The 27469-nt window shown below is 35.6% G+C and overlaps 1 protein-coding gene across 1 annotated transcript in view; it reads left to right on the top strand.

The window, feature by feature from the left end:
- Positions 1–27469, top strand: part of obsl1a (obscurin like cytoskeletal adaptor 1a) — a 40266-nt gene that overhangs the window by 9469 nt on the left and 3328 nt on the right. Inside the window, exons 4-22 of the mRNA XM_056459746.1 lie at positions 1239–1499; positions 1613–1924; positions 3287–3553; positions 4139–4414; positions 4614–4889; positions 5395–5667; positions 6243–6518; positions 8748–9023; positions 9112–9387; positions 9480–9755; positions 10316–10585; positions 14906–15172; positions 15258–15527; positions 23293–23559; positions 23679–23945; positions 26056–26168; positions 26270–26423; positions 27040–27201; positions 27329–27433. Of these exons, the coding sequence (XP_056315721.1) occupies positions 1239–1499; positions 1613–1924; positions 3287–3553; positions 4139–4414; positions 4614–4889; positions 5395–5667; positions 6243–6518; positions 8748–9023; positions 9112–9387; positions 9480–9755; positions 10316–10585; positions 14906–15172; positions 15258–15527; positions 23293–23559; positions 23679–23945; positions 26056–26168; positions 26270–26423; positions 27040–27201; positions 27329–27433 (4644 nt within the window). The remainder of the gene's footprint in view (positions 1–1238; positions 1500–1612; positions 1925–3286; positions 3554–4138; positions 4415–4613; positions 4890–5394; positions 5668–6242; positions 6519–8747; positions 9024–9111; positions 9388–9479; positions 9756–10315; positions 10586–14905; positions 15173–15257; positions 15528–23292; positions 23560–23678; positions 23946–26055; positions 26169–26269; positions 26424–27039; positions 27202–27328; positions 27434–27469) is intronic.

The raw sequence follows: 27469 nt of genomic DNA, 5'->3' as shown, positions 1-27469 counted from the left end.
ACTGGGGACTTGACTAATTTCTAACAAAGTATGCAAATGCGATCATACAAATTCATATGAATTAGCTTCGAAATTAAAAAGTGTCAAATTGTTAAGAGATCATATTGAATATTTGACATGATATACAGTTAATGCAAAATGACTTAGGAGTACTTTATTCTACTAGTTAGTAGAATGTCGGAATGTTGGTACACTCAAATTTAAAGAGTTTTTCAAAATTAAGAGTTATTAAAGTGTCTTTATTACTCTAATAACAGTAGTTGTGTGTTAGTTATTATTATTAGTTGAATGTCTTTTAGGGCCATCAAAATAAAGTGTTAAGGGGGTCGCACACCGGATGTGCCTCACCACGGCGCGCCAAGCAGCACCATTCATTTTATAATTCTAAACATAGATTTTATCAAGGATTGCACACCAACGCTGTAAGTTGGCGGCTGTCCGTGGCACCCAGCTATGACTCAGGACACGGTTTATATTTCTGCCGTGACACAGAGCTCCATCTGAATAGTTTAATTTGAAATAACACGCAAATGTACGCGTCCGGTGTGCGTTACTTCCAACTGTCATGTGAGTGTCGCAGTGAAGGTGTGGGGCCCGCTTTACACACAAAAAAAACAACAAAATAATAATAATATATATAATAATAATAATATATAATATATTATAATATATATATAAAAATTATTAGCCCCTTTAAGCTATATATTTTTCGATAGTCTACAGAACAAACTATCGTTATACAATAACTTGCCTAATTACCTTATCCTGTCTAGTTAACCTATATAACCTAGTTTAGCCTTTAAATGTCACTTTAAGCTGTTTAAAAGTGTCTTGAAAAATATCTAGTCAAATATTATGTACTGTCATCATGGCAAAGATAAAATAAATCAGTTATTAGAGATGAGTTATTAAAACTATAATGTTTAGAAATGTGTAGAAATAAATCTTTTCTCCGTTAAACAGAAATTGGGGGAAATATAAACAGGGGGCTAATAATTCGCTGGGGTGGGTAATAATTCTGTCTTCAACTGTATATGTATATATATATATATATATATATATATATATATATATATATATATATATATAATTGTATTGTGGTGTCCAGTGGCAATTCACTGTATGTTTTCTATAAAATAAATAAAACCTTTGACTCGTCAGTGAAGTTAGCAGTGCAGCTTGATGTACATATGAAATAGAAAGATCTGGCTTATTCTGTTTACTTATTTTTCTGGTAGGTACGATTGTGAAGAAACTTCCACGGAGGTTAGAGGTGATGGAAGGAGAGAATGCAGCATTCTTTGTGGAGGTGGAACAAGACGACATGGACATCTGCTGGTTTAAAGATGGACTGCAGTTGCAAGAAACCCATCAAACCATTATCAAATCTTTTGGCAAAACTCACATCCTGGTCTTTGTCAACACATCATATCAAGATTCTGGAACAATCACATTTATGGCAGGCAGATCAACAACAAGCTCCAAACTTAGGGTCAAAAGTGAGAACACAAACATGATTTTATGATTCATAATAAGTAGCACAATTACAACAACAAAAAAATAAAAAATGTGAGTTTAATATTTTGATTCTGGTATCTTTGTTTTCATTTAGCTGCACGACACTGCCCACCCATCTGTCCTGTGGGTGTCCAGATGAACACTGACTGTTGTCTAAATGGTGTCGTCCTTTCCTGGTCACCATCGCCTAATTTACAAAACTCCACTACTAAGTCAGTGTATGTGCTAGAACGCCAAGAAGTGGGGTCTCAGGAATGGCAGCGATGTCTGACAACAGAGACGGGCACATCTGCTGAGGTCCTGGGTGATAGTGTGCCATGTGAGGGTGACTTCCGTTTCCGAATCTGCTGTGTTAATAAATATGGAAGAAGTGGGCATGTGGAGTTCCCCAAAGTAGTACATCTGGGTAAGATTTTTTTTCAAGCTGTTGACAATAATTTGCATAAAAGTAATTGCAAGTATGTAATCCAATAATCAGAAACACCTTACACTTTCAAGAACGTAAAAATGAAAGTAAATACACAAACTAGCAGTGTGATATAAAACAAACTGTCTCTAGTGAGCCAAAGGTAATTTTAAGGTAAAAAAAAGTTAAATTTGTTTTATTGCGTGCTCCACTGTCAATAATCAGTCCAACAAAGTGGAAGCAAAACCAACAAATGTAGTGATGCTGCTCTTGACAAGACATTTTTCTTCTTTGAATAATTAGGTGTCCCACATTATATTAAGTGTCATTAACTACTATGTACTTGCATCAATATATAAATACAATGTATTTACTGTGTTCATAAATGCATCATAGAACAATTCTGGTGCTCTTGAGGTGGGATATAAGTAGGGTTAGGGACGGTGTGGTAGTATGGGTAGGTTTAGGAATGGGTTAAGGTGTAACATGCAGACACTGACAACAGAGATAAAGATCCATGTGCATTTTATTTAAAGAGAAGTCTTGCAGGCAATGGTCAAAAACAGGGGCAAACAGTAGCATACAGATAATCCAAAAAGTGTAGTCGAAAGGCAAATGGTCAGGCTAGGCGGCAAAGAATCAAAACAGAAAACAGACGAGGATCAAAACACAGCAAGACAAACAGGAAAATGCTTTGTACTGTTCGCTGGGCCTTAGCAAGCTCTGTAAGGAGTCACATCATATTTTTAAAAAATAATTATCAGTTGACAATTGGGAGAATGATCATGTTGCCTTAGTTCATTTTATCCTCTGGCAGACCAAAAAATTTACAAATTCAGTCTCACTGATTCGCCTTCAGCGACTAATAGTACTGATCGAAACATACTGGACCCTGGTGAGGCAGCTCCAAACATTTCGGGTCACAGCCCTAGCAATACTGGAAACACAATATGCAGGAAATACCAAGATAGTTACCTGAACTATTGTATTCCATTTTCTTGAAGCAAAGAGTTCCTGACCCAGCCACTGTGTATTTATCTGGGAAAAAAATTCTTGCTAACGAATGCATGAGGCCGTCCAAGTTAATAAGACACTTGCAGACGACTCATCCCCAATAATGCAATATCCAATACTAATGGCCTACTGATGTTTTGCTTTTATATTTTACATTAGGCTATTATTTGTGAATATGCATATCGAGATATAGTAATGACCTATTGTAGGTGTTCTTTAAAAATATATAAAAACCTTTAAAATATATACTATAAAAACACATTTATTGGAGTTTTTTTTTTTTCAGAGTAAATTTTTGTTAGGCTGTATGTTCATGTGTTTTGAGTTAATGTCTAGCATTATTTGCAGCCCCAGGTCCAAAGATTAAAAGCCCTCTAAAGAATGCTGTGGTGACTGAAGGGGAGGATGCTGTGTTCTCCATTGAACTCTCTTCAGAATTGATTGGCACATGGTTCCTGAATAGCCAGCAGTTGCAGCAAAGTGAACACTTCTCCATGACTCAGTCAAAGAACCAACACATCCTTCGAATCCGCCAAGTGCCAAATGTGTATGATGGAGCTGAAATCACTTTTATTGCCACTGGTGTACGAGATTCAGCCTCCCTACAGATTAAAGGTCAGCATTTACGTGGATGATTCTGCTTTTTTAATTAAGGTTTTAGTCACCATGAAAGACATGCAAATGTTGATAAACATCAGCTTAGTATTACGTTTTTACAATCTGTTCCCCTTATAGTGTATATATAGTATATAGTATATATATATATATATATATATATATATATATATATATATATATATATATATATATAGTACAAAGATATGAAATTAGTTACAGTTTATTATGTTTTATAGGAGGGAAAAAATAGGCTGGTTTAAGATTTTGGTCTATATAATTGTACAACGATTGGAGTAATCTTGCATACATCATTAGAAGGAACTCTTGTCAATGAAAGATCGAGTTTTTACATTGTGTATAAAAATGACATGGACAGATTTGTTTTTAAAAAAGGCACGACTGAATGAGTGAATACTTATCAATAAGATAATGTAAGATTAGATGAGATAAGATTTTCATTCTGACTTTACATCTATCAAAGTCAATCAAAATCACATCAAAGTCAATACTTAATTGCACTCTTTTTTAACATAAATGACTTCATTATATCTAACAGAAGTGTTTTTCTGTTGGATTTTGCAGTATCTGAGGTGAAATTTTTACCATTGTCAGAGATGGACACCAAAAAGACCACTGAGTTGGGCAATCCCATTGTGCTTTACTGTGAGGTGTCCCAGCCCACAGCCACCGTCCAATGGTTCAAAGATGGAGAGAAGCTACATGCAGAGGAGGGTCTGAATATCCAGTCAGATGGCAACATGAGGAGGATCATCATCCATTCAGCAGAATACTCTCATTCTGGAGTGTACACATGCCAATCAAACACTGACATTCTCACATTCAATGTGAATGTTGAAGGTACAAACATATACATAAATAAATAATATTTAGATGACATCAACATTTTGAGTACATTTCAAAGTTAATTTCATCTAACCATGACCCTCACTGTATTATTCACCTCTCAGCTTTGTCCCTCTATAGCCCCTTCTCCTGGAAAATTATTTCCAGGAATGCATGTATTTTGTGGTAATATACTCTTCTTTTATTCCGTCAGCACCTCCTGTGTTATTTAAAGAAATAAAAGCAGAAGAGAGGCAGAAAAGCGCTATGGAGCTGGATCCTGTGGTCCTGACTTGTGAAATCTCTCAACCAGAAGCCCCATCGTGCTGGTTTAAAGATGGAGTTGCAGTTCTTCAGTCAGAAAACATCACCATTCAGTCTGAAGGCAGCATGAGAAGACTTATAATACGTTCAGCAGAACTGGTAGATGCTGGAATGTATACTTGCCAAGCAGGCGACCAAACTATGTCATTTTCTGTCAACATTAAAGGTAAGAAGAAGATAAAATGAGTTGTGCTTTTTAAAGGCCAAAATTTAAACCAGCATCATTTACTGATTCCAAACACAGTTCCTACATTGAAAGTTTATTTACAAGATGTTCTGAAATCATGTAAATAAATAAATCCTGTAAATTAATGTTTACATCATTCATCTTTGGCCATGGGAGCTTAAGGATATGCTTGCTTGACAATTGCTTTGCAAACATTTTGAAGTCCTAAAGGTTTTGATGAACAAACTTTTAATGTATCAATATAAATCTCTCAATTTTGTTTTAAAGTAAAAGTTATGAAATAAATAAGTGAATGAATGTGGAGTTTTTTGTAGGGTGAAGAGTTTTGTAATAGAATCATAATACATACATTTAAATACAGATTTTTATAATCATGGCCCATGTGAAGTTACATCACATATATCATTACATATTGAAATAAAACAAAACCGATCTAATAATTGTTGATTTTTGAGTGTCTGATTGTTGACTGACTTTCGTCTAGAACCTCCAGTTACAATTGTGGACCCAAAAGATGACATCCATATGGAGCGCTATGTCTCTGAGGAGATAGTCCTAAACTGTGAGCTCTCTCGATCTAATGGAGAGGTTCAGTGGTTTAAAGATGGCCTAAAGCTCCAAGAGACTGACAATATCCGCCTCAGTGCTGAAGGACCATACAGGAAGGTGATCATTCTCTGTGCTTCCAAGCGGGACTCTGGAGAGTATGTATGTGATGCAGGAGGTGACTCGATTTTCTTTCAGCTCCTTATTACAGGTATGTGACAAAAAAAAGTTTCAAGCATTTTTCTATTGTCATTTTTTCCATCTGTTTTATTCTTCATTTCTAATACAAATGAAGTGATTCAATCATGAATATTTGTTAATAAATAAGCCATTTATTGAATGATAATGATTATAGTAATTCTGATTTACTAAATAATGAATGCTATACCGTGTTCGCATGGGTTTCCTCTGTGTGCTCCGGTTTCCCCCACAGTCCAAAGACATGCGCTATAGGTGAATTGAATAAGCTAAAATGGCCGTAGTGTATATCTGTGAATGTGAGAGTGTATGGCTGTTTCCCAGTACTGGGTTGCGGCTGGAAAGGCATCAGCTGTGTAAAACATATGCTGGATAAATTGGCAGCTCATTCCACTGTGACAACCCTAGATTAATAAAGAAACTAAGCCAAAAAGAAAATGACTAAATGCTATAAAGATTATAGTAAGTAATTATATAAGGATTATTATACAATTATAATTTAAACCAAAAATATGTTAAATTTATTTTAGTATTATTTATTTTAATGTTTACCCATCTGTTATGCTCTGATATCTTTCTTAAACCCAGAGGCTCCAGTTCGCTTTGTATCCCCCACTGAGTCAGAGGTAGAGGTGTGCATAATGAGCTCTGAGAAGCTGGTCCTAAACTGTGAGATCTCCAAAGCAGATGCAGAAGTCTGCTGGTTTTGTGATGGCATGGAGGTAGATGAGAATGATAACCTGAAACTAGAAGATGACGGGATTTACCGCAGGCTGGTGATTCCCTGTACAACCATAGACGATTCTGCAGAATATGTTTGTGAGACAGCAGATGACACTGTCACATTTTGGGTAAAAATAGAAGGTAATTGTCTTTTATCTACCTTTAGATACCATTAGATCCACCTATTTTAATTTAATATAGCTGTGGAATATGTTTATTGTGCATATGTGCTAATATAAAATTAGTACTGAAAACCCTTAACCTGATGATAATGTGCAATTCAGTTACCTGTACTATGGTGTAGTAGATAGTATATAGACCATTTTAAGGGATGTAATCAAAAAATAATGGTCCCAGCGTATTTCCTGTTTTACGTTTTAATTACTACAGCTTCCGAGAATCCAAAAAGAGCCACACACCGATAAATATTGTTATGATAGCTGTTTAACATTAAGTTATGATTGAATTGCCTCTTATTACAGTTATGAAATAGTTTGATAACAAGCAGGAAATGTTCATAGGCCACTGACATGACCACACACACACACACATATATATATATATATATATATATATATATATATATATATATATATATATATATATATATATATATATATATATATATATATATATATACATACATACATATATACAGTTGAAGTCAGAATTATTAGCCCTCCTGTTTATTTTTTCCCCAATTTCTGTTTAACAGAGAGAAGATTTTTAACATAATTTCACATTTCATAACACATTTCTAAACATAATAGTTTTAATAACTCATTTATAATAACGGATTTATTTTATCTTTGCCATGATGACAGTAAATAATATTTTACTAGAAATATTTCAAGACACTTTCATACAGCTTAAAGTAACATTTAAAGGCTTAACTGGGTTAATTAGGTTAACTAGACAGGTTAGGGTAATTAGGCAAGTTATTGTATGATGATGGTTTGTCCTGTAGACCAGTGTTTCTCAACCCTGTTCCTGAAGGCACACCAACAGTACACATTTTCAACCTCTCCCTAATCAAACACACCTGAATCAACTTATCATAACATCAGAAGAGACTCCAACACCTGAAGTTAATTGGTCAGAAAAGGGAGACATCCAAAATATGTACTGTTGGTGTGCCTCCAGGAACAGGGTTGAGAAACACTGCTGTAGACTATCGAAAAAATATATAGCTTAAAAGGGTTAATAATTTTGAAAAAAAATTACAAATTAAAAACTGCTTTTATTCTAGCCGAAATAAAACAAATAAGACTTTCTCCTGAAGAAAAAAATATTATTATACATACTGTGAAAAATTCCTTGCTCTGTTAAACATAATTTGGGAAATATTTAAAAAAGACAGAAAAAAATCAAAGGGGGGCTAATAATTCTGACTTCAACTGTATATAAATTTAGTATTGAACATAAACATGGCATGTTTTTTCTTGGTAAATTTATTTCTAAAGTAGATCCAAGCACACAAATAAACTAAAAAATAAAGTTCAGAAAAATGTGTTATGTTTAATAACAGTGTAATTTATCCTGGTAAATATAGTAGATATTAACACAAATTTCCTAGTGCTGGGTTGGGGCTGGAAGGGCAGCTGCTGTGTAAAACAGATGCTGAAATGGTTGGTGGTTCACTCTGTTGTGGCTACCCCTGATAAATAAGGGACTAAGCTGAAGAAAAATGAATGAATGAATATTGATATGAAACTGATCCAGATTTAAGTAAAAACCCAAAACAATCCAAGCATAAAAAGACACAAATAGATGCTACTGAAATCTGTATATATAATAAATGCTGGTAGGATCTTTAAATCTATGTGGTCTTCTGCAGAAAAAAAAAAAACAACATAATCAATATATAAGGCAAATAATGTTTATTTATATAGCACACATTTCATACACAATGGTAATTCAAAGTGCTTTACTGTACATAAACAAGTATAAAAAAACAAGAAAATAAAATGATTTAAAGAATTAAAAATGATTAAAACAGATGAAAACAAATTAAAATGTGTTAAAACATGTTTTAAAAGAATGAAAAAGAAACGAAAGACATAATAGTGTGGAAATATTTAATATATTATACACTGAAAAAAATTATTCAAAGATGAGTCCTTGGATTTACTTAAATTTTTCACGTTAAGTGGTTGTAAACAATTTATTTGGGTTGAATTTAAACAAACAAATTAAGTTGAATTTTCTTAACTTTAATTTGTTTGTTTAAATTCAACACGAATAAATTGTTTGCAACAGTTTTGCAGACATCGTTTTTTCAGTGTAGTGTATATAGAAAGTATAAAATATTTCACTTCAGATATCAACATTTTTATGAGTTTTTGTTGATGACACCTTTTTTTCCCACAGAGCCTCCTGTGAAACTTTCTTCCTCCAAGCAGTCAGGCAGCATTTCTGAGAGTTTTGCAGGTGACCCTGTTATTTTAGAGCTTGAGGTTTCCCGTGAAAATGCAGAAGTGTGCTGGATGAAAGATGGCATGAAAGTAGAAGAGAGCAGTAACATTACAATTACGGAGAATGGCCTCACACGCAAGATAACCATCCATTGCCCAACTCTAAACGATTCTGGGATATATACCTGCAATGCCATTGATGACACAATGGATTTTAAAGTCAAAATTACTGGTACTGTATGAGTTTAAAAAGCTACTATAATCATAATTACAAATGTTAATTATAAAAGTGAATACACTTTTACTTTTTTCTCTCACAGAAGCACCAGTAACAATCCTGAATAAATCTCAGATCAAGAATGAGCACAAGGTTATGTTGTATGATGATGTTGTATTGGAGTGTGAGCTGTCTTCAGCAAATGGTATGGTCACCTGGTATAAAAATGGCAGTCCAATTGAAGAGAATGAGCGCTTCTGTTTGGAGGAGGAAGGAACATTTCGATCCCTGGTCATTCTCTGTGCGGAGCTGCAGGACTCTGGAGAATATATGCTTGATGCTAAAAATGATACATTTTCATTTCATGTCACAGTACAAGGTAAACAAAAAAGTTTAATCTTTAAACCGAAGCCGCTCATAAAGCAAACAAAACCATAACGACAGACTTTTGATGAACTGTCTGTCCTCCAGAGCCATCAGTGAAGATCATTGGCAATTCTGGTGATCCTGACTACCAGGAGATGGTGACAGGAGATGATCTCATCTTAGCCTGTGAGGTTTCCCGAGCCAATGCACCGGTGAAGTGGCTATTTAATGAAAAACTATTGATCCCCGATGAGCGCACACATATTGAAAGCCAAGGAACACTCCGGAAACTTACTATATCTAACGTCCTCATTTCTGACTCTGGGAAATACATGTGTGATGCTGTAGATGACAAGATGCTAACTGTTGTTAAAGTTCAAGGTATTGTATTTTCTTTGCTTCATACAATTTTAAGTTGCTAATAAAAATCTTTAATGTGATTTGAATACAATGCTATTTGGCTTGACGATATGCCACTCATTTCTGTTAAATATATTATTCATTTATTTAAAATATGTTTGTTATACATACAATGACCCTTCTGTATGTTTCTAATTATATTAATGTCCTAATTTTAAGTTTTTAATAATAGTTTAAATTATATTTCTTTTTTTAACAATATATTTTCAATTGAGTTTTTTTTCCTTTAAGTTAAACTAAATGTACATATAAGTTTATAAATAAAAAGTAGTCAACTTTGAAGTGGAAACCATTCAAAACCATTCATCAAAGTTGTCCTAAATTTATTAAAAAACCCCCATTCTTGTCATAGGGAAATTTAGATATGCTTCAAATTGACTACTGTAGATAATATATATAAACCTATATAAATATATATAAACCTAATATAGATTTATTTCATTGTGTACATTCCTCTTGTCATTGGCACATTTATAAAAAAAAAAAAATAAGATTATGTACCATTTGTGTTGCATCTCCAGAGCCCCCTGTTGAGTTCCTCAACAAACAAGAGGTGAACTTGGTCACTGGTTATGAAGCAGAACCTGTCACCTTTACTGCTATGGTTTCCAGACCCAATGCCCAAGTGCGGTGGCTTAAAGACTGGACTCAAATCAGCGGAGAACGATTCCACACAGCTAGCCTGGGTCTGACCCGCACTTTCACCATCGACCCATTAAAGAAGCTAGACAGTGGAGAGTACACATGTGATGCAAACTCAGATGAGATGCACTTCAGTCTACTTGTCAAAGGTTGGTCACTGGAAACTAAAGTTGTTATAGTTTTGCATTTTTAAAGTAGTTTTGAATTTAAGGCTATTTTTAAATTTGCTGTGCATTTCCGTTTAGTTTTGGTTATTTTATTAACGGTAGTAATTGTTTAGTTTTATTTTGAGAACACATTTTTATTTAATTTTCATATATTTAGCATTAGTAATTTTTGTTTACCAGAGTTAACAAAACACATCCAGTGTCAACCAGAGCAAGGTTTAGTGTTTGCACAGTTTACATTAACTCTTGTGCAAACCTTCTTGGTAAAAATTGTATTAATAATTACAATAATAATTATATATATATATATATATATATATATATATATATATATATATATATATATATATATATATATATATATATATATATATATATATATATATATAGATAGCACCCCTGATCATTTTCACAATTGCAAGCCATAGCTTGCTGGTCTTTTAAATGTACAATTTCATGTGGATATATTTTGTGGGGTTTATTCATAAACTAATTTCGAGAGGATCACGTGCTTATGATTTATCACAGCCGGTCACGTATTAAGCTAATCAGTATCATCCAATCATATGAGCCATAAGCTACTATAAATAACCACAGTTTTCAGTCCACTTTATCTTCGTTTGGAAGAAACCCCCCTTCCTCCCCATTCTCCTCCTTCACTATAGATCGGGCAGCACGGAGGCCCAGTGGTTAGCACTGTTAGCCCCACAGCAAGAACACTGCCAGCCCTGGTCCTGCCAGGTGGGTGGGTGTTTCTGTGGGGAGTTCGTATGTTCTCCCCGTGTCCGCGTGGGTTTTCCCCGGATTCTCCGGTTTGCATAACAATCAAGCATTTGTCTAGCCCCCTTTTTTTCCTCACGTGTTCCCTTAGCTACTGCAGACGGGGAGTTCTGAGATCCACCGAGCTCAGGCTCCCCTCTCGCTCTGCAAACGGGAGGAAGCCCCGGGCTCGAGGATCCCTTGAGCTCGGGGCTCTCTCCCAGGACAGCATGCCAAACAAGCTTTTGATGAATCATCAGCTAAGTGTGAACTCTTGAAAAAACCCTGGGAAAAAGCAGCATTTCAGTTCTGACCCAACATTTATTTAATCAACAATGCAATTTAAGTCATAACAAAAAAAAAACAGGTGCAAAAATTTGGGCACCCCAACAGAATAATGACACCAATATTTTGTAGAGCCCCTTTTTGCCTAAATAACAGCCTGTAGATGCTTCTTATAGCCAATGATAAGTCCCTGAAATCTTGCTGAAGGCATTTTGAACCATTCTTCCTTGCAAAAATGTATCAGTACAGTCAGGCTTGATGGGTGCCAAGCGTGAACTGCCCTTTTCAAATCAGTCCATAGATTGTCAATAATGTAAGTCTAGGGCCTGGGATGGCAATTCTAGGACATTGTTTTGTGTCTGACCATGAATTCCTTGGTAGATCTGAAACTGTGCTTTGGGTCATTGTCCTGGTGAGACATCCAACCCTGCCATAACTTCAGCCTCTTGACTGATTCGTGAAAATTGTTCTTAAGAATCTGCAGACACTGGGTGGAATCCATGCGATCTTCAACTCTGACAAGGTTTCCAGTACCTGTGCTTGCCACACATCCCCACAGCATGATGGACCCTCCACCATATTTTACAGTAGGGAGTAGGTTCTTTTCCTGGAATGCTGTGTTCTTTTTCCACCATGCAAAGTGCCTATGGTTGTGGCATCTGTCCACACTATATTTTTCCAAAATGATTCAGGCTTTTCCAGATGAGCCTTTGCATACTTCAAACAGCTTTACTTATTGGCAGAATGTCGAAAAATTTTTTCTGCATCACCTTCCATTGAGCTGTTCTCTGTGAAAAGTGCGCTGGACTGTGGAACGGTGTACAATGACATTATTAGCAGCAAGATGTTCCTGGAGCTCTTTGAAAGTGGTCTGTGGTTTGTCTGTGACCATTCTAACCAATCTTTGCCTTTGTATTTAATTTTTCTTTGTCTACCACATCTTTTCTTAACAAGAACTGTTCCTGTGGCATTCCTTTTTTATTATATTTCTGACTGTGAAGACTTTAAACCTTTGTGATAGTTTTTTGTATCCTAATTCATGTTGGTGAATTATCTTAGCTTTTAGGTTATTTTAAAGTTCTTTTGAGGCTCCCATGTTGCTACTTTCTGGTTCACAATAAGGAGAAGCACAACTAGCAATCAGCTATCTTAAATATCCTTGTTCATGATTGGTTGTTCCTGTGTTAGGATTGTTAAGGTTCACTGAGTCACTGAGTTTTGTGTTGTAATCAATCAGCATTAAGTGATTACAGGTTTTGAAATTCACACAAAAGAGAGGGTGCCCAAACTTTTGCACAGCCTATACTTCAATTTAAATTTAAATGTCACACATCTCATTACTGCTATACTACAGATTTCGGTCTGAAAAACATGGCATGATCTAACTTTCTCAAGAAATTGAATGGCATATTATTGCTATCTTCTCTTATAAAGAAAGACATTATTATGCAGCCACAGAGGGGTGGCCAAACTTTTGCATAAAACTGTGTGTTTGTCTATATATATATAAACTTTTCATTGAAGATCATATTGTATACCAATGACGTGCGGTGAGGTTTGTGGGTGGTGAGGCATTTACAGATTTACAAAAATATGCACCCGATATATTTGCCACTGATTGTGCTTCATATCTCATATCAGCATTCTCTATATACACATAGCAGATACATATTGGGCCAAGGAAGAGTGTAACATGTATAGCAGTTCAGTATGCCTCCCAAAAAGCATGAAGCTAGATGCTACAGACAACTATAACAAGTGCCACAGCACCATGGCTGATGCACTCTCTCGCTCTCTCTCTCTCTCTCACACACACACACACACACACACACACAAACACACACACACACACACACACACTGGATTCCTACACTGGTCCTACTTTTACTTGTACAGTAAATGATGTCCATACGCCTCTCCCTTTAATACATGTGTCATTTTTGCAGTCAGCCAGAGCAAAACATTAAATAAGGCACTCCTATTGAAAACTTTACTTGACTACATAGAAGAAGAGCAACCACTGAACAAGAATAAACATGAGCTCACAAATGCCTGCTTCATTGAGGCAGAACTACTGCCTGCCTCACCATATGTCTTTTCAATGCGGCTTTATGTCGGATCCTAACACTAAATAAGTGATAAACATATGTGGAATACGTTACCTATTATATTGAAAGTGAGGACATACAGTATAATAAAAATGTCTACAATTTATAAAAAAATGTATAAAGCATTACATTGGTAGCATACACTAAGTAAAAAAAAAAGGCACGTGCTCAACCCAGTTTGATTAGGGATTGCGCAATCTGATGTGAGGCACAGCTCGGTGCTGCCTCACAACACTATAATTGAACAGGAAATTTGCTAAATACCAAAATTTTGATAACAAAAATGTTATTTGAATAATACAGAAATTTCATTTGAAGCACAGATCAGTGGACAAATATTTATTTTAGCATTAATATACATCTAATGATGGCATGTGGGAACTGATGTTTGACTGATGTGTTTCGCGTACCAACTGTTAGCTGTTTATCTACTGTTTATCACACAAATTTGAACAAGTCACAGTGGTGAAGGATGCAAGCGCAGAATTATTGAACATATACTAGCAGTGCAGGCACGCAATATTGGAAAATGCATAGTCACAATGAAAAACAATGCAAAACTCATAGATACATACATAGACAAGGAACAAAGTAACCAAATCACGACTCACAACAAGACAAAAGTAACATAATCCAGAAGCAAAAGACAGACAAAACAAAGAGGCTTAACCTGACAAAACCAAATGAGATAAAGACACATGGAGGAAACCAATACAAGATAAGAAAACAAAGAATCATGGGAATTACAGTCCAAAACACACAAAAGTCCAGATGCAGTGGCCTGCAGTGTCCTACATGGACATTGCAGCCTGGGGTTATGACAGTTTACTGTTAACGTTTAATCTATACAACAACAGGCCAGATTTTCAGCCACAGAATGAGTGTGTATTAATTATTTTATGTTGCAGATTATTTTCTTTTAGTTTTTCAATTACTGTTGTTAGTTTCGTTTAGTTTTTTTTTTTTTTGTATTTTATTTCACTTAACAAAATGTTTTTGACTAATTGTTGTAGGTTTAGTTTTCAATTACTAAAATAGCCTTGCTTAAATCTAATTTTTGCTTGTGACATGAACTCAATTTTAAACGAAAAGTCACGGATCTATTGCAACACACAGCATATAAAAACGTTGAAGCCTGTTTGTGTTACAGATATGCGTATTAAATTTGTGAAGCCACTTATAGACACAGTGGCACATAAAGATGGTATGATCACCCTATGCTGTGAGCTATGCAAGGCCAAAGCAGATGTCCAGTGGAAGAAAGATGGAGTGGAAATCATTCCAAGCCGTCGCTTTTCTATCCGTGCTAATGAGACAGAGAGAAGTCTCACAATCCATCGTATCACCAAAGAAGATGCCGGAGAATATGCTTGTGAGTCCAAAGATGACAGCACCAGCGCCAGACTAAAGGTGGAATGTAAGTGTGAAACAAGGTATTTGTTTTGAAGGTATTAAATAATAAGCATAATCAGTCAACTCACCTTTTAATTTATTTTTTGCAGTACCTCGTGTGGTGGAATTTCTTACAGAGCTTCACAATACTACAGTTATGGAGGGCGAAGATGCTACGTTTAAGTGTGTAGTCTCTCCTGATGATGTTCAGTTGGTCTGGCTCATGGATGGAGAGCCCATCAAACCCAGCGATCGATTCCAGATTGAACAAAACAGCCTCTGCCACACTCTGATTATCCACAAGGTCCAGCTGCTGGACTCCTCTCGAATCACTGCTGAAGCTGAGGGTCTCATTTCTAAAGCTAGCCTTAAGGTCCAGGGTAAGTACAGGACATCATTGTACACAAAAGTAGATAGTTTGAAGAGCTTACAATCTGTCCTTAATCATGCCAAAAAAAAAGAAATGGTGATTCCATTTTATATTATATTATAAAACTAGATTATATTATAAAACTATTTATATTAACAAATATTTTTAGTTTTATTTTTTCATTTATTGGGATTTTTTTGTCATTTCATTTCAGTTAAAAATATTTTTTTAACAAATAGTTTTAATCTTAGCTTTAGTTTTTGTAAGAATTGGTTTTAACTATAGCACTTCGAACTGTAATTCTGCCAAATTACTAAAAAGTATGATGGTGAAAACTGTACATTTTTAATCAAACCATTTTGCAATCTTATACCAAAAATGGAAATAAGGGCAGTTATAATAGCTAAAAATGTGGGAGAGCGTTGCTATTATGTGATTGTATTGTTTTGCAATATGGAGCAATTCAATGTTAATGATAAATCAAAATTAAATCACAGAATACTTGAAAATGAAATGATTTAAAGGTGCTGAATGTATGTTTTTGACTCTTCTAAAGCATAAAATACCATAATATGTTTGCAGATATTCAAGAAACATGCTAAGTGAACATTCTTGCTAAAGTCAGTTATTCTGCTTTGAAAATGTCTGTTACGTGCCGGAACGCTTTCTTTGTTTTAGTCCCTTTAACCCGCTTAATGACAGTTTAGCCTATTATATTTCAGCACCCTGGGTTGCCTTGTCGAAAAACAACGTATTTCATTCATTCAGTCAAAAAGGCTCTCAAAGCATGCGTCCATGACCAAAATGTGACCTCCGGTGGACAGTAACAGAATTCAAAATGAGACACATATACAGAGTTCCACATGAAGTGGTTATTAATTAGCAAACTAGATATTAAAGTTTGAGGACAAACTTTATGGTGGCTTGAAAAGCCGAGTCTGAATTAGCATGTTACTAGCATGAATTAGCATGTTACTAGCATGTTTCTAGCAAGAATTAGCATGTTACTAGCATGTTTCTAGCATGATTTAGCATGTTATTAGCATGCTTCTAGCATGAATTAGCATGTTTCTAGCATGAATTAGCATGTTATTAGCATGATTCTAGCATGAATTAGCATGTTACTAGCATGATTCTAGCATGAATTAGCATGTTACTAGCATGTTTCTAGCATGAATTAGCACGTTACTAGCATGATTCTAGCATGAATTAGCATGATTCTAGCATGAATTAGCATGTTACTAGCATGATTCTAGCATGGATTAGCATGTAACTAGCATGATTCTAGCATGTTACTAGCATGATTCTAGCATGAATTAGCATGTTGCTAGCATGTTTCTAGCATGAATTAGCATGTTACTAGCATGATTCTAGCATGAATTAGCATGTTATTAGCATGATTCTAGCATGAATTAGCATGTTACTAGCATGATTCTAGCATGAATTAGCATGTTACTAGCATGATTCTAGCATGAATTAGCATGTTACTAGCATGATTCTAGCATGGATTAGCATGTAACTAGCATGATTCTAGCATGAATTAGCATGTTACTAGCATGTTTCTAGCATGAATTAGCATGTTACTAGCATGATTCTAGCATGGATTAGCATGTAACTAGCATGATTCTAGCATGAATTAGCATGTTACTAGCATGTTTCTAGCATGAATTAGCATGTTACTAGCATGATTCTAGCATGAATTAGCATGTAACTAGCATGTTTCTAGCATGAATTAGCATGTTACTAGCATGATTCTAGCATGAATTAGCATGTTATTAGCATGATTCTAGCATGAATTAGCATGTTACTAGCATGATTCTAGCATGAATTAGCATGTTATTAGCATGATTCTAGCATGAATTAGCATGTTACTAGCATGATTCTAGCATGAATTAGCATGTTACTAGCATGATTCTAGCATGAATTAGCATGTTACTAGCATGATTCTAGCATGGATTAGCATGTAACTAGCATGATTCTAGCATGAATTAGCATGTTACTAGCATGATTCTAGCATGAATTAGCATGTTACTAGCATGATTCTAGCATGAATTAGCATGTAACTAGCATGTTTCTAGCATGAATTAGCATGTTACTAGCATGACTAGCATGTCACTATCGTGTTGCTAGCACCTTTCTAGCAAGATTAGCATGTCAGTAGGATGTTAAAACTGTTAGCGTGTGTTAGAATAGCTAGTCACAGTCTCTGGGACAGTTGCTAGGGTGCTGAAATTGGTTGCTAGGGAGTGGCTATTAAGTTTAAAGGTAATCAGTTATTGGCTGCTGGCTAGACTGAGTTGAATGAGGCCAGACTCTAGTCTGTAGGACAGTCTGATGCAGAGTTATGAGCTCACAAAGGTTGATCCAATGTTAAGTAAATGGGAGTCTTTTACAATGGAAGTCTATGGGACAGTTGCTAGGGTGCTGTAAGTGGTTGCTAGGGAGTGGCTAATAAGTTAAAAAGTCATCAGTTATTGGCTGCTGGCTAGACTGAGTTAAATGAGTCCAGTTAGAAGTCTGTAGGACAGTCTGATGCAGAGTTATGAGCTCACAAAGTTTGACCCAATGTTAAGTCAATGGGACTTTTGGGATTTTTCTGGGTCGTTTTTCGGAAAACCCAAAGTCGGATCAGTTAGAAAAGATATAGCAACCCGAGTCAGACCAGTTTGAAGGTTTGACGAAAGTTTGAAGTATGTAGCTTGAAAGGCCTAGGAGGAGATACACTTAGAAATTAGTCTCAGAAGAAGAAGAAGAAGAACTAGATATTAAAGTTTGAGGACAAACTTTATGGTGGCTTGAAAAGCCGAGTCTGAATTAGCATGTTACTAGCCTGAATTAGCAAGTAACTAGCATGATTCTAACATAAATTAGCATGTAACTAGCATGATTTTTAGCATGAATTAGCATGTTACTAGCATGTTTCTAGCATGAATTAGCATGATTCTAGCATGAATTAGCATGTTACTAGCATGTTTCTAGCATGAGTTAGCATGTTACTAGCATGTTTCTAGCATGAATTAGCATGTTACTAGCATGATTCTAGCATGCATTAGCATGTTACTAGCATGTTTCTAGCATGAATTAGCATGTTACTAGCATGTTTCTAGCATGATTTAGCATGTTATTAGCATGCTTCTAGCATGAATTAGCATGTTTCTAGCATGAATTAGCATGTTATTAGCATGATTCTAGCATGAATTAGCATGTTACTAGCATGATTCTAGCATGAATTAGCATGTTACTAGCATGTTTCTAGCATGAATTAGCATGTTACTAGCATGATTCTAGCATGAATTAGCATGAATTAGCATGTTACTAGCATGATTCTAGCATGAATTAGCATGTTATTAGCATGATTCTAGCATGTTACTAGCATTATTCTAGCATGAATTAGCATGTTACTAGCATGATTCTAGCATGAATTAGCATGTTACTAGCATGATTCTAGCATGGATTAGCATGTAACTAGCATGATTCTAGCATGAATTAGCATGTTACTAGCATGTTTCTAGCATGAATTAGCATGTTACTAGCATGATTCTAGCATGAATTAGCATATTACTAGCATGATTCTAGCATGAATTAGCATGTTACTAGCATGTTTCTAGCATGATCTAGCATGATTCTAGCATGAATTAGCATGTTACTAGCATGTTTCTAGCATGAATTAGCATGTTACTAGCATGATTCTAGCATGAATTAGCATGTTATTAGCATGATTCTAGCATGAATTAGCATGTTACTAGCATGATTCTAGCATGAATTAGCATGTTACTAGCATGATTCTAGCATGAATTAGCATGTTACTAACATGATTCTAGCATGGATTAGCATGTAACTAGCATGATTCTAGCATGAATTAGCATGTTACTAGCATGTTTCTAGCATGAATTAGCATGTTACTAGCATGATTCTAGCATGAATTAGCATGTTACTAGCATGATTCTAGCATGGATTAGCATGTAACTAGCATGTTTCTAGTATGAATTAGCATGTTACTAGCATGTTTCTAGCATGAATTAGCATGTTGTTAGCATGATTCTAGCATGAATTAGCATGTTTTTAGCATCATTCTAGCATGAATTAGCATGTTACTAGCATGATTCTAGCATTAATTAGCATGTAACTAGCATGATTCTAGCATGAATCAGCTTGTTTCTAGCATGAATTAGCATGTTGTTAGCATGATTCTAGCATGAATTAGCATGTTACTAGCATGACTAGCATGTCACTATCGTGTTGCTAGCACCTTTCTAGCAAGATTAGCATGTCAGTAGGAAGTTTAAACTGTTAGCATGTGTTAGAAAAGCTAGTCACAGTCTCTGGGACAGTTGCTAGGGTGCTGAAATTGGTTGCTAGGGAGTGGCTAGTAAGTTTAAAGGTAATCAGTGATTGGCTGCTGGCTAGACTGAGTTGAATGAGGCCAGACTCTAGTCTGTAGGACAGTCTGATGCAGAGTTATGAGCTCACAAAGGTTGATCCAATGTTAAGTAAATGGGAGTCTTTTACAATGGAAGTCTATGGGACAGTTGCTAGGGTGCTGTAAGTGGTTGCTAGGGAGTGGCTAGTAAGTTAAAAAGTCATCAGTTATTGGCTGCTGGCTAGACTGAGTTAAATGAGTCCAGTTAGAAGTCTGTAGGACAGTCTGATGCAGAGTTATGAGCTCACAAAGTTTGACCCAATGTTAAGTCAATGGGACTTTTGGGATTTTTCTGGGTCGTTTTTCGGAAAACCCAAGGTCGGATCAGTTAGAAAAGATATAGCAACCCGAGTCAGACCAGTTCGAAGGTTTGACGAAAGTTTGAAGTATGTAGCTTGAAAGGCCTAGGAGGAGATACACTTAGAAATTAGTCTCAGAAGAAGAAGAAGAAGAAGAAGAAGAAGAACTAGATATTAAAGTTTGAGGACAAACTTTATGGTGGCTTGAAAAGCCGAGTCTGAATTAGCATGTTACTAGCATGAATTAGCAAGTAACTAGCATGATTCTAACATAAATTAGCATGTAACTAGCATAATTCTAGCATGAATTAGCATGTTACTAGCATGTTTCTAGCATGAATTAGCATGATTCTAGCATGAATTAGCATGTTACCAGCATGTTTCTAGCATGAGTTAGCATGTTACTAGCATGAATTAGCATGTTACTAGCATGATTCTAGCATGTTACTAGCATGATTCTAGCATGAATTAGCATGTTACTAGCATGTTTCTAACATGGATTAGCATGTTACTAGCATGTTTCTAGCATGATTCTAGCATGAATTAGCATGTTTCCAGCATGAATTAGCATGTTATTAGCATGATTCTAGCATGAATTAGCATGTTACTAGCATGATTCTAGCATGAATTAGCATGTTACTAGCATGTTTCTAGCATGAATTAGCATGTTACTAGCATGATTCTAGCATGAATTAGCATGTTACTGGCATGATTCTAGCATGAATTAGCATGTTATTAGCATGATTCTAGCATGAATTAGCATGTTACTAGCATGATTCTAGCATGAATTAGCATGTTACTAGCATGATTCTAGCATTAATTAGCATGTAACTAGCATGTTACTAGCATGATTCTAGCATGAGTCAGCTTGTTTCTAGCATGAATTAGCATGTTGTTAGCATGATTCTAGCATGAATTAGCATGTTACTAGCATGACTAGCATGTCACTATCGTGTTGCTAACACCTTTCTAGCAAGATTAGCATGTCAGTAGGAAGTTTAAACTGTTAGCATGTGTTAGAAAAGCTAGTCACAGTCTCTGGGACAGTTGCTAGGGTGCTGAAATTGGTTGCTAGGGAGTGGCTAGTAAGTTTAAAGGTAATCAGTGATTGGCTGCTGGCTAGACTGAGTTGAATGAGGCCAGACTCTAGTCTGTAGGACAGTCTGATGCAGAGTTATGAGCTCACAAAGGTTGATCCAATGTTAAGTAAATGGGAGTCTTTTACAATGGAAGTCTATGGGACAGTTGCTAGGGTGCTATAAGTGGTTGCTAGGGAGTGGCTAGTAAGTTAAAAAGTCATCAGTTATTGGCTGCTGGCTAGACTGAGTTAAAGGAGTCCAGTTAGAAGTCTGTAGGACAGTCTGATGCAGAGTTATGAGCTCACAAAGTTTGACCCAATGTTAAGTCAATGGGACTTTTGGGATTTTTCTGGGTCGTTTTTCGGAAAACCCAAAGTCGGATCAGTTAGAAAAGATATAGCAACCCGAGTCAGACCAGTTCGAAGGTTTGACGAAAGTTTGAAGTATGTAGCTTGAAAGGCCTAGGAGGAGATACACTTAGAAATTAGTCTCAGAAGAAGAAGAAGAAGAAGAAGAAGAATAATAAGTTTAAGATAGATAACAATATGCTGGCTTTTCAAGCCACCATAATAAGTTTAAGATAGATAACAATATGCTGGCTTTTCAAGCCACCATAATAATAATAAGTTTAAGATAGATAACAATATGCTGGCTTTTCAAGCCACCATAATAATATACATATTATGAACATAAACATTAGGTGAGCAGGTTACATTGTAACCTCATGTTTTAACAACACGCTACGTACATGACAAGATTTGCAGTGATGAGTAATTTGGCTGTTTGCACCAGAAGAAACACAACAGAATTTTAAATACAGTCATTCAGAAGCACACAATATGCACTCACTCATGAAATGGTGAGGTTTATAATCTAATTAATACATATTAAACCGTTTTAACATTATTAAATGTAGATGCTGAATCACTGATATGTGTTGGTTTGCATTATTTCAGAGTTCTAAAGTTCAATTTTCAATGGTTTATTTTATCTTCAAGATCTGAGGTAAACTATCTGCTACTTCTTTCTGTAGTATGTCAATAAATGTCATGTAAAATTACATTCAAACTCACATTAACTGAATAAAGCACATGAGGTGTACCTGAGGTGATCATCTCATCAAGTTTTCTTTCAGAAGCCATTTCTAAAATATAAATTCCAGATATTGGTTAGGACAAAACCTCCTTTTATTATGAAAATATTCCTTTTATCGTGTAATGTTGCTTTTACTTAGAACACGATTTAAATAAGCCTTAAATCAGCGTTTAGGATTGATAGTCAGGCACATTCACGTCAATCTATCTGGCAACCTGCGCTTGCATGTGTTTGATTCAGGAGTGCAATACCTAGTTCAAACACTGGGTGTCAAACTTACATACTGTACTGCACCTTTAATGACAATAATTTGCTATAGTTACAACTGATATAACTGTAAAAAAGGATAAAACATGAAATAATTAAAAAATGACTATTAATTGTACTCTTAAATGTAAAATATGGTAGCTTAAATGTAAAATAAAGCTATCTGAGAGAGAGAAAAAACAGAGAGTAGGCCCCAAAGAGAGCCTGATAGCAGTAGAGTCAGAGAAGATAGACTCCAGAGCAAGAGCAGGAAAAGAGAAAGAGTAAAGTTTACCACCTATTTTGTAGCTTTCTTGACCATGTGACCAAAGTCCAAATACTGAGACATACAAACTGACCAATCAACATGTGACCCCATTGTAAACCCCCAAACACATCTTAACCAGTCCCTGATCTTATCAGTATCTGCTGTTAGAATCTGTATAGACCCTCTTGGTGAAAAAGACATGTAATCAAAAATTACTGGTATTTCTATACTTTTAGTCCCCACAGAGGGGTGAACACACATACAAATGCATTGACCAAGATAGACTTGACAGCAATAATGGAAGGGACTTTTAGCTACATAGCACAACAACACACTAAAACCTTTTTGTATTTCCAATTTGCATGCAGAGGCACAGGTCTTGTTTACAAAGAGAATGGAGGCAGTGATGGCTGAGGAGTTTGGAGAGGCTACATTAGAGACAGAAGTGAGTCTGGAGTCCGGAGAGGTACAGTGGATGAGACAGGGGGTTGTGATTCAGCCGGGACCCAAACATAAACTCACTCAGAATGGCTGTAAACGCATCTTGACCATCACTAACCTCAGCCTGTCTGATCGAGGCACCTACCGCTGCGAGACCCTCCATGACCGCACACAGGTTAAACTCAATGTGGAGCGTAAGTGACCAAGAACATTAGTAACAATCTGTTGTGTAAAACAAATGAATACATTTCCTTTTTTATAAAACCGTTTATTAATTTACTGCGGTATAATTAAGCTCTGTTACTATTTAAAGCGAGGAAGATTGCCATACGCAAAGGAATGATGGACGTTGAGACATTTGAGAGAGAGACAGCATCCTTCGAGGTGGAACTTTCTCACACTGATGTGGAGGGAGTGTGGCAGAAAGATGGTCTGCGTATCAAACCAAATAATAACTGGCGCGTTAGTTCCAATGGACTAGTACATGGCCTCACACTCTCCAACCTCACAATGGAGGATACGGGAAGCATTGTCTTTTCTGCTGAGGGACTGAGAAATACTGCCAGACTGGTAGTCAGAGGTGGGTTTATAAACAAGAAAATGCACATGAAGGCTTAGCAGACACCTTGATGTCAAACCAAAAAAAACAAACAAAAAAAAAGTAAATCGATTCAATGTCAGTTGTCTGCATTGATGTCAAAACAACATCAAATTAAAGCCCTGCATGGGCCTTAAATCTAAGCCCTAGCCCGGCCCTGGCACGAGATGCCCTGACTGTAGCCCGGCCCTTGTCCAACAGCTCATCAAAACTTTTGCCTGTTTTTTTCCTCCAAACAGCTTATACTGTTACAGCCAATAAAATAGACCAGATTTGTATTTAATAGAAAGTTGATGTATTTTTGTATAATTTTTTTCATCAATATAATTCAGAGAAATTATTTAGTTTTTTTGTTTGTTTTTTAAATGTAAGATTTAGTTTAGGTGACATCGATATCCAAGCAGTATGTTGTCCACAGTGAGTTTACTCAATTTAACCCAGTGGAGCCTGCAGCCATACGGCTGTATGCACTGCTCGTATCAATCATGAGAGGGCACAAATTAATGTCGCTTTTTTATTTATTTATTACATAATTTAAATTGATTATTAAAGAGTATACACTACGATATATTGACAAAGCGAGAAAGAATAACAACAAATAAACTTGTGTGTTTGTGTGTTTTAAAGCGTGCATGTACTTGCATGGTGGGAGATGGGTAAAAAAATCTATTCTCTTTAGTTTTGCTGGAGGTTTTTCCTCACACTAAAAATTACAATTCAGACAGCTATTGTTTAAAACAAGGTTTAAAATGAGTAAACTCTCTACTCTCTCTACACGGAGTGGAGACCGCAGTCTCATCAGCACCTGAGCTGGGGAAACTCCAGGACCAGCCTGTGTCTCATTCATTGGACAATTCTGATCAAGCTGCTGCGCAGCCTCCTCGCATGGAACCGCTACCATTCAAGGTGTTTTAAATTTTATCTGACAGACTGGCATAAATAAGCAGACATCTTCATTCTCACAAGTTCCTGGTTTCTCTCACCTTTCCAACCAAGTTTGTTCTGCCGAGGTAATGTGGGAACATGTTCAGTGCTGTTGCTAATACTTTGTAAACGCCTATCCTGCTCATTCGATTTGATTAAATGAATTAAACTGTAATTGAATCGCAACAGGAAAAACAGCTTAAAATAGGCTTCTTTGAAACTGTAAATATTTCACTTTAATTTTATTTAGGCTAGATTATTGTTTTATTTGACAATCCAGTTCGTGTTTTGGCGCTGAAACATATAGCAGACTTGTTTTGAAGCACTTCACCTCAAATGTTATTCATTCTTCTATTTTATCTAGTAGATAACTGACTAATATTAATATTATTAGATAATTAATATTAATATTGAAAAGGAAATGAATTATGTCGTAACGAATGCCCTTAAATAATGTAGCCTATGACAGCAAGTATCAATGTTTCTTGAGATTGAAGTAAGAATTAGGGATGATTGGGGTAAGGGGCGGGGTGGTGCTGGATTTGTGCGTACCTTGGAATAAAATCCTGCAGGCGCCCCTGGACTTACAAATTATGCATTGTGCATAACCAGTTGGCTCATCATTTAAAGTAGTCACTATTTAAAAAGTTGACTAGAAGTTAGCCTTTCCTCTAGCATTTTTCACAGTTTCATGTGGCATATCGGAAGCCTGATATGTGTGCTAGCTATGATGTGAAAATTGGCCCGAAACCCAGCCCTAGGGGCATAAAAAAGTCAGGCAGCGACGGGCTCAGGCTCAAATACAGGGCTCTACATCAAACTGACATCAAACATTGCATCAAAAAACATATCATGCCAATGTTAGATGTCATTTTAATCATAAAGTTAGTTTACGAGCATTGTAAATCCAGTGTAAATGTGTCATTTCAAAAAGAATCTTTCAGGCTAATAAAACTTTTCTCATATTATAATAATTTTTATGTCATTATTTTTATGGTCAAAAGGGCATCATTGTGTGGATATCAAATGGACATCAAGGTTTTGACATAAAACCCATTTGCATTTTTGACATGTATTTTTGATGTTGTTTTGACATCAAGGTGCCCGCTGGTGTTCATATTTGTCACATAATTGAAAAGGCTACAAGTATTGTACTTTTATTTTTTAGAAACACCAGTAGCGATCTTTAAGAAGTTGTCTGATGTCAGAATTGAGGAGGAATCTTCAGTTGTTTTGGAGTGTGAGTTATCTAGGCCAAATGTGGATGTCAGATGGCAAAAGGTACTTTTGCATAATAAAACAAACAAAAAAATCTTTATTTCATGAAGTTATTATTTCAGTTTTTTTGAACTAAGATGTTGTCTCTTTGGATTGATTGACAGAATGGGATAGAGCTCAAATCCAGTAAGACTTTAAGGATTTATTCCATGGGACGCAAGCGCTGTTTGCAGATCTTGGAATGCAGCATCAGTGACTCAGGCCTTTATACTTGTGAAATAGATGACCTCAGCACTTCCTGCAAAGTTGAGGTCTACGGTAAGCCTATAAAATTTCATCATTCAACACTTTACTCTGCTTATTGGAAACTGAGAATTTGCACATTATGTATTACTAATGAGTTTAGTTGAGAATTTATTAATTGTGAAATAGAGAATTTACCTCTTTACTTTATTTCCTGCCCTGAACTCAATACTAAAAATAAAGAAAAAGCTCACTGCACCCTGTTTACTTAACATAAATCTAAAGAAAATTATGTTACCAATGGTTAATTACTATGGAAAGTTATCTGAGATAACTTAAAGTTTAAACTTAAACTGATGCAACTTATTTTATAGTTAATGCCAAATGTGATGATTAATTAGTGTCAATATTTTTTTTTATATTTTTGACTCTAATCAAAAATTAGAATTAGACATTTATAATATAATTCACTTATGACAGTCACATTTACATCTACGTTTACTCTGTTGCTCATTTTTCAAAATGAAATTCCTATCCAATTAATAATAATAATAATAAAAAAGGTATGGTTCTAAAAGTCATTTACAACTTCACATTCCAACTTTAAAAACCCACATCTGTACATAAATAACTTTTTTAATCTATTAGAAACAAATTTTTTTATCAGAATATTTCTTGAAATTATTTTCAGAACATGAATTAGAAATCATAACTGGCTTGGAGGATCTTTGGATTAAGGAAGACCAGAATGCTGTCTTTATGTGTGAACTGTCCATGGAAGATATGCCTGGTGAATGGTACAAAAATGGCAGCAGGATACGTCCCACTTCCACCATCAAAACTCGTACTGAGGGTGAGGAATTAACTGGAAAAAAAAATAATAATAAAAAAAATATATATATATATTATAGAAAATTTGTATAATAATAATATCAGGCTTTTCAATAATTAAGAATTCATTTTGGTTTACTATTAAATAGGTACAAAGCATTTCCTGCTTATATGCAATGTAAAGGCAGAAGATTCTGGAGAAATCAAGTTTGTTTCCAAACAAGTGGAGTCGGTTGCCTGCCTTGAGGTTGAAGGTACTGCATAAAGGATTACTTTAATTGAATGATTTA

This window comes from Danio aesculapii, chromosome 6 (genome assembly GCF_903798145.1).
Source record: "Danio aesculapii chromosome 6, fDanAes4.1, whole genome shotgun sequence".
In the NCBI taxonomy this organism is placed as follows: Eukaryota; Metazoa; Chordata; class Actinopteri; order Cypriniformes; family Danionidae; genus Danio; species Danio aesculapii.
Note: the sequence above shows the minus strand (reverse complement) of the source record. Positions and strands in the feature narration are given on the sequence as shown.